This window comes from Diabrotica virgifera, chromosome 5, assembly GCF_917563875.1.
Source record: "Diabrotica virgifera virgifera chromosome 5, PGI_DIABVI_V3a".
Taxonomy (NCBI): domain Eukaryota; kingdom Metazoa; phylum Arthropoda; class Insecta; order Coleoptera; family Chrysomelidae; genus Diabrotica; species Diabrotica virgifera.
Genome location: NC_065447.1, coordinates 143,082,524 through 143,092,807, shown reverse-complemented (window position 1 = coordinate 143,092,807; position 10,284 = coordinate 143,082,524). Strand labels below are relative to the sequence as shown.

Sequence of the window (10,284 nt, the reverse complement as noted above, 5' to 3'; positions counted from 1 at the left end):
TTTGCTACATTTGAAGGATTTAAGACACGACTTGACTGAATGGTTAGCCTGATTAAGACATTTAAAACAGGAAGAAGACTCTTTACTACAAAACTGATATCTCTCCTTTGGCGATTTTTCCAAGAACAACGAACACTGGTTGAGATAATGGCTTTGTTTGCATAACGCGCAACATACTGAAGACGAATTTGTTACGAACGACGAGCTCCTACGATTACGTCTTGAATCATTCACCTGGTGTTGAGAGTTGGCCCTTAGCTCCGTGTTATTTGGGACCCGCGACGACTTCTTTCCCTCATTTATACTACTGTCTAAATTATCATACGCGATGTATTGGGTTTCGATGAACGCTACTAATTTTTTAAATGACGGAATTTCATTAGACTTATTTTCCAACTCGAATAACTTAATGGAATCAATATCTAATTTCGACAAAAGCAAATTGAACATAATGAAATCCCAATGCTCAGTGGGAAGGCCTAAAGTTTTCAATGCGGCTAAGTTTTCTAAAAAGGTGTCTACCAATTTAGCTAGATTTTTCGAGTTAACCGCGGAGATTTTTTGAACGCCCATTATCGCATCCCAATGGGCGGTCGCACAACGACGAACATTTGTGTACCGTTTAACAATTAAGTCGTAAGCCACTTGGTAATTATCGTTAGTTATGGGCAAATTGCGAATTAAGCTAAGCGGAGTCCCGTCTAAACAACCTTTCAAATATTTGAATTTTTCTACGTTTCCTAGGGCTGCATTATTATGCACTATCGAATTATAAAGGTCTAAAAAGGATTCAAAATTAATAAAATTTTCTTGAAACCGCGGAAGATCAATACGAGGCAAGCGAATGTGGGATTGATGAGCTTCACCGGAAGCATAAGACGCTGGACCTGGACTTTCAGATGGTGACCCGAAGAATTCCGCGTTAAAAACTTTTATTTTGTAGAATAAGTCCAGGAATAATTCTCGGACTTTTTCTTCGTCCCCCGTATCTGAATCCGGTACCGACAAAACATTATTAATAATGCTTGTATGCTGCTTTAAAAATTCCTCCTTGATCAAGTCTAATTCGCTACATCTTATTTTAAACAACGATCGTAAACTCTGATCAGAAACAGCTTTACTACCTAGATCATAAATCGACTGAATGTCATTGAGCGCTGTATGCCGCTGGAATTTCAATTTTCTCGATTTATCCATTCCAACTTTTTATATAAAAATTTCAAACAGAAATGAAATGATCAAAATAAAATAATATTAACTGTACTATAAATGCGACGATAAAAAAATGCAATAATAAAGTAATAATAAAATACTAACACGAAAGGCGATTATAGACCTAAACTGCCTAAAATCAAAAAATTAAAAGTATAACAAAAAAAAATATATTTCTCTACGCCCTTGGTGACGCGCCGCTCGGAAAAATACAAAATCTTTGGTTTCTTCAAACGGCGAAACGATAATTAAATCTTTAGACCCATTCAAGGAACCGAAATCAAAACTATTTAGTACCTACTTTGGATAATAAATCACCCGATGCGAACCCCAAATCCGTCACGGTTAAACAGATAAGTTTCGCTTCGACACAACGCAAAATCTTCCCTGATACATAAATATCCCGATATCAAACAAAACAAATATAATTATTAATAATTAATATATCAATTCTATATTATAAACCTACTGTAATATATATTATAAACGAATATATGTATTATAATTGCGACGAATCAATCCAACCACCATTTAAAATTTTAAAAATAGTGTATCAATAATATTAACAAATCGTTCATATACGGTTAGAAGGATCAAACATGTTGGTTATTAGCAGGTATTGAACGAAAACGAGTAATAAAATCAAAACAAACAATAAACAATACAAATTACAATACCTGCCCTCTACTGTGTTTCTTCGAATAGCTTCTATTGGTAGAGATTAATGGAAATTCTCATAGGTGCAATAAACATATTACTAATACACACATGTTCAAATCAATTGGTGGTTAAATAGCTCAAAACGATAACAAGATAAATAATATAGGTAACAACAAAATATAAGGTGAAAATACAAGGTACTTACAATCGTGACATCGTCGACGAAGGCACTATTTCACGTCTTTACGCGTGGGCCGTCTCAATGTTTCTCTCCGGGGGAAGAATTCTTTGGACCTAACGTGGTTGAAACGTCCCTTTCTTCGTCACAGGTGGATTTCGAAAAATGCGAGCGAGACACAACACGTGCGTCGACAAGGGTAAAAAAAGGGACATGATTTCGAACTATTTACCCAACAAATCAATTGTATGGAATTTCCAACACTGTCCTATCGGAAAAATACTCAGAGGCAAAAAGTTTCAAAAATATTGTGTTTAACTAATGGTACCGCAGTAATAATTTAATTGGAACGTACGCAAAAGTTTGGGGGGGGGGATTAAGGGAACAAAACCCCCATAAAATTTTTATGAGGTGTACAAATTTCACTGTTATTTTTTTGATATGTCCCTACTATAAGAATACCATATATATACCCATTTTCAATCAAAAATTTCTAATAGTTTTCGATATATTGAAAAAAATCGATTTTCATTTTGTAATTTCAAAGGGCTATAACTTTTTTTATGTGCACATTTGTACTAAGGTAAGTTAGGTTCAATCGAGCTATTTTTGGTCCCAGAATGTGTGATTTAATTTATGACCTGCATTTTTGTTACACCCTGTATATTTAATAATAAACACCAATAAAACATTTGAAAATATTACATATTTATTGTATTTTTTAATATTTTGATGAGCTCCTGACCTTAAGCCCATAGAACATTTTTGGGAGCTTTTAAAACCAGAAATTTCCAATGAAAAGGTAACCAACAAAATTGTTTTATTAAAGAACTAATATATCATTGGAACCCCGATGACAAAGGAAAAATTGAAGCAAAGTAAATTTAACTGCATTCAAAATATGCCAAAACGGATATTGGGACCGTGCAATTTTGGAAGAGCGACATCTGGTTTCATAGCTCACTAACATTTTTAGCACTTTTAATAATATTTGCCAATTTAATATTTTCAAATGTTTTATTGCTGTTTATTATTAAATATATTACATTTTATGTATGATTATTACACCTCCTATGATTGTTACACCCGTACAGCAACAATGACATTTACCCATACAGCAACAATATTACTACATCGATATTTTTAAAGATTATTGCTATAATATACTAAAAAAAATCACTAAAATCGGACAACAGGTTTAAGAAATTCGAGAAACCAAAAATGTCCCATTTTAAGGTGGTGCGTTAATTTTGCTGTTTAGTGTATTTAATATTCTTCAAAACTTACCCACATATTCCTTTTCTTAGAGGCATTACAAAATCTTCTCTATATAAGCGATATTGTATATCTAAGTAAGTGTTAATATCTGGATAAGGGCCCTTCACAATATTCGGTCTTAGAAATGGAGATTTTTGAGTGGTAATTTCTACAGTCGATGGATAAACACTTATTTCTCGAAAATCGTCCGGTGGTTCCTGAAGCGTCAAGTTGAAATTTTTCTCCTTTTTTATATCTATCTGTGTATCTAATTCTTTCTGCTTTTTTTCAACTACTTCAAGTATACTATCAACCTGAATTTTAAAAATAGTCATTACATAATTATGATCATTTTTTTTTGGCGAGCGGCAGCAACCCCTAAAATTATGTATGTTATACCGACCACGAAAATCAACTTTCAGGTGAATGACGAAATTTGGTCATTCTTGATGTTTTCGAGGTCGCTGAATCCGAACGTAAAGTTTATTTTTATCTAAAATTGGTGGAACATTTCAAAATTCAAATTTTATGAAAAAATGTGAAAAATCAATTTAACTCAATTTCCTTTTGAAAATTTTGTTGTATTATGCTTGAAGTATTTAGATAACAATGAGATTAATCGATAATGATTATAATAATGAGGTGTTTAAACAAAATTAAAAGGGGAGTTTTTCATTTTTAAACATTTTGTCGTCAGATTTCGTTAGTTTCGTGTTTATTTAAAAAAGTTGGGTGACAAACGTCTTAGTTTATAATTTTAACCAACACCGAACATAGGTAAGTCATGAAGAAGTTTTATGGAAAATTTCAAGACAAAATATTTAATAGGAAAAAAGTTATGTGACTTTATAGACGAGTGGCACTCCCACAAAAACGCTTATTTCTGGAGATACTGACCACGATGTGGTGAATGGCTAATTTTGATCATACTTTGTTTTAATTGGAGGAACATTGTCAAAATTGCAATTTTACCCTAAAAATTAAAAAAACAATTCATGTTTTTCTTAAAATTAAAAGATGTACCATTTTTTTTCTATAAAACATCTTGTTCTTTGTACTCTATATTTTAACATCAACTTGATTAAAAAGCTAAATTTCAAATTTTGTCACTCAACTTTTGCGATTAAACTTTGCAATTCAGAAATCTTCACCTTTTACTTTACGTTAAGGTACTAGTACACTTTAGAAGACCAAAAAAAAGCATTTTTCAAGAATTTTTTTATCAGAACCTTTATTAAAACTGAACATAAAACTTTTTACATATAATATCTAACTGTTAGAGAGTACAAAAAATATATCTTTTTTCATTTATGCATGTACACTAATATTGTAGAGGGCGCCAAGGTCGAGGCCTCAAAAAGAAGTAGTTCCGATCGCGGACAGTTCATTGGGGTCTCTGACACAAAAAAATCGTGCGTTATTTGAAAAAGGAAGGTTTCTTACGTGAAAATTTACCACAATTTGACCAATAAATAAAAAATAAATATTTTTTCACCATAAAAAATTGAAGAAAAAGAGGGCGATTTTTTCACAAAATTTTTTTCAAATTTCCGTAAAAATTTTTTTTGCAAAATTTTCCATTAACAGTTGTACCTTTTTCAAATAACGTACGATTCTTTTGTTTCAGAGATCCCAATCCTTGATCAATCCCAAAGATTGATTAGAAAGGTGAGAAATATATACTATAAAAATTTCAGAAACAAATATTAAAATGGAACAAAGTTGTAGCGAGTTAAACGCAACAAAACTTGATTTCAGTTTATTTTTAAGGTAAAATTGCGATTTTGACAATGTCCCCCCACATAAAATTCAAAATAGAACTCATTTTCCTTTTCAGCACCATCAAAACCATAAAATACGGCCAAAATTAGCCATTCACAACACCGTGGTCAGTATCTCAAGAAATAAGCGGTTTTTTTGGGGAGTGCCACTCGTCTATATAACTTTTTCCTATTACATATTTTGACTCAAAATTTTCCAAAAAACTCCTTCATGAGTTATGTGTTAATGCTCATCATCAGCCTCTCTCAATCCACTGCTGGACATAGGCCTCCCCTGTTTGTCTCCAAAGTGTTCTATCTTGTGCTTGCTGTACCCAGTTTTTTGTTGTCCTTCTAGTTTACGAGTCCATCTTCTGTCCTTCATTCTGGCAATGTGTCCAGCCCATTTCCATTTTAAGTTACAGCTTCTTTCAACGACGTCTATGACTTTGGTCTTAGCTCGTAGATCTTCGTTTCTAATCCTGTCTCGCAGAGTGGCCCCTATCATTGATCGCTCCATTATTCTCTGCGCTACTCTTAGCTTTTGTGCATTTTTCTTTGTGAGCGATAATGCTTCTGCACCATAGGTCATCACCGGTAGCACGCATTGGTCGAAAACTTTTTTCTTCATATTAGTTGGAATGTCACTCTTAAAAACGTTCCTAAGAACTCCGTATGCTGCCCATCCTTGTATTATTCTTCTGGATACTTCGGTTGTTTGATTGTCCTTACCTATCTTAATTTCGTGACCTAGATATATATATTTGTCTACCAGTTCTATTTGTTCATTTTGTATTTCAAGGTGTTTACTTTACTTGGTACTAAGTTCGTCATATATTTTGTTTTTGTTATATTCATTTTTAAGCCTATTTTATGACAGGCTGTACTAAGTTCTTCCAACATTTTCTTTGTTTGTCCCAAATCGTCTGCAATCGTAGTACTGATTGCACACGATTTGTTTTAATGCTGTGTCGGTTAAAATTATAAACTAAAAAGTTTGTCACTCAATTTTTTTAAGTAAACATGAAACTTACGAAATCTGACGACAACATGTTTAAGAATTATTAACAACTTCTCTTTTAATTTTTTAAACATTTCGGCCAAACATTGTTATCTAAATACTTCAAAGATGATACGTTAAAATTTTCAAAAGGAAATATGTATTTACAGCGGCCAAAGATACAGCGAGTTAAAATTGAAAAATCATCAACATTGATTTTTCGCATTATTGCTTAAAATTTGATTTTTGTACATGTTCCACCAATTTCAGATTAAAATAAACTTCATATTCGGATTCAGCGACCTCGAAAACATAAAGGATGACCAAAATTTACTATTCGCCTATCATGTTCGCTTTTCCGATTTCTAAGCCTCAAATTAGGGGTGTGCCGCTCGCCCATTTAGATATCAGAGTAAGTAGGGAATCATTTAAATAAAATAAACTGTTAACAGATTCGCCACTTTATATAGGCCAGTAATGCCTGGTTGCACCAACATCTTAGGATCTTAGGCTTAAGCCGAGAATATAAGAATTCATGTAATCATCATCATTCTCTTTGCCTTATCCCTATGCGGGGTCGGCTTCCCTAATTGCATTTCTCCACACAATTCTATCTTGGGTCATATCAATGTTAATCCCATTTACCAACATGTCCTGCCTTATCGTCTCCCCCCAGGTCTTCTTTGGTCTTCCTCTCCTACTCCTTCCAGGAATCTGCACTTCAGCTATTCTTCGTATTGGGTGATTAACGTCTCGACGTTGAACATGACCAAACCATCTAAACCTATGCTCTCTCATTTTGGCATCAATTGGTGCCACAACTAGACTTCCCCTAATATACTCATTTCTAATTTTATCCTTCTTTGTCACTCCACTCATCCATCTAAGCATTCTCATTTCCGCCACATGAATTCGTTGTTCCTCTTTCTTTTTCACTGCCCAACATTCAGTTCCGTATATCATAGCCGGTCTTATGGCTGTTTTATAAAATTTTTCCTTCAGCTTTATTGGAATTTTTCTGTCACACAACACACCACTGGCTTCTTTCCACTTCATCCATCCAGCCCTAATTCTACTGAATGCATCTCCATCTATTTCTCCATTACTCTGTAATACCGATCCTAGGTACTTAAAACTATTGCTTTTCACAATTATTTCACCATCCAAAGATACCATTTTATTTGTAGTAGCTCCATCTTTAAATGAACATTCCAAATACTCTGTTTTTGTCCTACTAAGTTTTAAACCTTTTTCCTCCAGAGCTTGTCTCCACTGTTCCATTTTTTGTTCCAAGTCTCTTTCACTATTTCCTACTAACACGACATCATCAGCATACATTAAGCACCATGGAATGTTACCCTGTAGTTTCCTGTTATCTGGTCCAAAACTAATGTGTGTGTGTTCACAAAGAGGGGATGGCATTAGATAAACTTTTTGCCACAGATATTCCAAAACTAATGAGAATAAATACGGACTAAGCACAGAGCCTTGGTGCAATCCTACTTTCACATGAAATTTATCAGTCTCTCCCACACCTGTCCTAACACTAGTCGTTACTCCCTCATACATATCCCTCACAATCTTTACATATTGACCAGGGGCTCCTTTCTTATTGAGTGCCCACCACAGAATCTCTCGAGGAACTCTATCATATGCTTTCTCAAGATCAATGAATACCATATGAGCGTTTGTTTCTTTACTCCTGTATTTTTCCATCAACTGCCTTATAATGAAAATTGCATCTGTTGTTGATCTACCCTGCATAAAGCCAAATTGATTCTCGGATATTTCGGTCTCTTCACGTATCCCTCTATCAATTACTCTTTCCCATATTTTCATGGTGTGGCTAAACAGTTTTATAGCCCTGTAGTTTGTAAGAATTATTAGCCCCATTAATAAGAATTAATGTAATATAATTACAATAAAATATAATAGGAATATCATAATATAATAATAGATATACTTGATAACAACGTAAGTGATACTTCCGGTGGTCCTATCTGTAAGCAGAGCTTAGCTAAGCTGGAGCTTAAGATCTGTTGGTGCAAGCAGGCATAAATGACCTTTACTTCACTTTTAAGCTTGAGCACATGGTTTTACTATGGAGATGAAAGCCAACACTTCTCGGGGGGAGGGGGGGGGGTAAAAAAACACACGTTCAAAATAAGTCCGAAAATGTATAAGCTGACTAGTCAATACTTTTCGAGTTAAATTGTTTATTTTTCAATAAAAACATGTTTTAGCCGGATTTTCGCAAATACCTTAAAAAGTAAGTATTTTACAAAAAAATTATGTATGTATAAAGTCTCTAGACCCAACAGAAGCAGAGTTGTAACTCATGAAAAGTAGGTTCTTATTCGTTGAATTCCAAATCGAATATTTCAACGTGAAATAACCAATCAATGATTGGTTATTTTACAATGATTGGTTATTTTACGGGAAAACGGTGAAAAGAGGATATTATCTCCGAATTCTATCCTACTGCATGGATTTTAATGAAATTTTGGGAATGTCCTATACTTATCTCCTAATTGAAAGTCTACCCTATGCCGATGTGCGCTTTTGTCTTGGGGGGTGGTTCCCACCATTTCGGTAGTGGAAAATTTTTTAGTTAAAATACCCGCGGAAGTGGCTAGAGAACCTAATTCGTGGCAAAAACTGTTCTGCAGTCGGAAAAATGAAAGATTACCCATGAACGATCACATCAATCACTTATTTTGTATTTGCTGTCTTTTTCTATAATAAACGTTTGTTATTTATAGAAAAAGACAGCAAATACAAAATAAGTTGTTGATGTGATGTAAATATAGGTACCTATACAGTCGGAAAAATGAAAGATTACCCATGAACGATCACATCAATCACTTTTTTTGTATAGGGCTTTTCATTCACAGTCATTTGTTTCGAGCTTCTGTCATGTGTCACATAATATTAATATATCTACGTCGTACGTTATTGGTAATACCAATGATACAAACCAAAGACGTATGACGTAGATATATTAATATTATGTGACACATGACAGAAGCTCGAAACAAATGACAATCGATGAAAAGCCCTATTTGGTGTCTTTTTATATAACAAACGTTTGTTATAGGGCTTTTCATCGATTGTCATTTGTTTCGAGCTGCTGTCATATTTTGTATAATCTGTGTATAAATAATATTCATATACACGGATTATACGACATATGACAGAAGCTCGAAACAAATGACTGTGAATGAAAAGTCCTATTTATAGAAAAAGACAGCAAATACAAAATAAGTGTTGATGTGATCGTTTATGGGAAAATTTCATTTTCCGACTCTATATATATTTTTTTAAAAACTCAATACTTTTTGAGTTATTCGTGGTTGAAAATTTGCCAATTTTCATTTCAAGTCACCTTTTCTTACTGTTTTTTTGCGAATACTTTAAAAATTATGCATCTAACGAAAAAAACTATACCTATAAAACGTTTTTGCAGCTTATGAAAAATTAAACAGATTCGTTTCTTCATAAATCTTCTAGTTATAATACAAAAAGAGATATAATAGGTGAAAAGAGATTTTTTAAGCATGTTCAAATCGGTGTATTCAACTTAAAATAACAGAGAAATGGTCGATTTTAAGGGTATCTTTACAGTATCTTTTATCTTTTATAAATGTCAATAGTGTCAAAATTTCATAACAGTGGAGTAAACTGGCCTGAGGTTGAACCAATTACAAACAAGCATTACGGAGCGGTAAATTTGAATTACTCCTCCTGGTTTAAAAACAGAGCAGAGTATTATAATTTTTTTTCTACAAAATGAAAAAAGTAGAAAAAGGTCTTACCAGAGTATTCGATGTTCTATAATGAGGTATTAAATTAGAGGCTCAGAAACTTAATACCGAGTTGATACAGAATTTAAATTTTGTAATAGTAAATAACAACTTACCTTGTTCTTGATTTCATCAGAAATATGTACTGAATGGCATTGTTCTATAGGTGGTATACTGAATTTAACCGATTTTAGAAGTTTTACTGTAAAATCGCAAGAAGTTCTAGGCAATAAATCATGATAATGTTCGGATATTTTGATTAAATTATTCCAAAAATCATCAGTATCCTTCCAAAAGTACTTATTGGACATTTTCTCTCTTGAATTCTAGAAAAAAAGAAAGGGTATAATTATTGCCATGACAGTTTCTTAGCATATTACAAAATGATAAAGATTTAGATGAACAAAATAAATA

General features: G+C 33.2%; 1 protein-coding gene across 2 annotated transcripts in view; it reads right to left on the bottom strand.

The window, feature by feature from the left end:
- The window catches only part of LOC114339972 (NFX1-type zinc finger-containing protein 1-like), a 380,271-nt gene that overhangs the window by 276,227 nt on the left and 93,760 nt on the right, over positions 1–10,284 (bottom strand). For both annotated transcript variants that reach the window (XM_050650389.1, XM_050650390.1), the window contains 2 exons: positions 9,987–10,196; positions 3,338–3,621 (listed from right to left, as the gene is read on the bottom strand). In XM_050650389.1, coding sequence (XP_050506346.1) covers positions 3,338–3,621; positions 9,987–10,196 — 494 coding nt within the window. The remainder of the gene's footprint in view (positions 1–3,337; positions 3,622–9,986; positions 10,197–10,284) is intronic.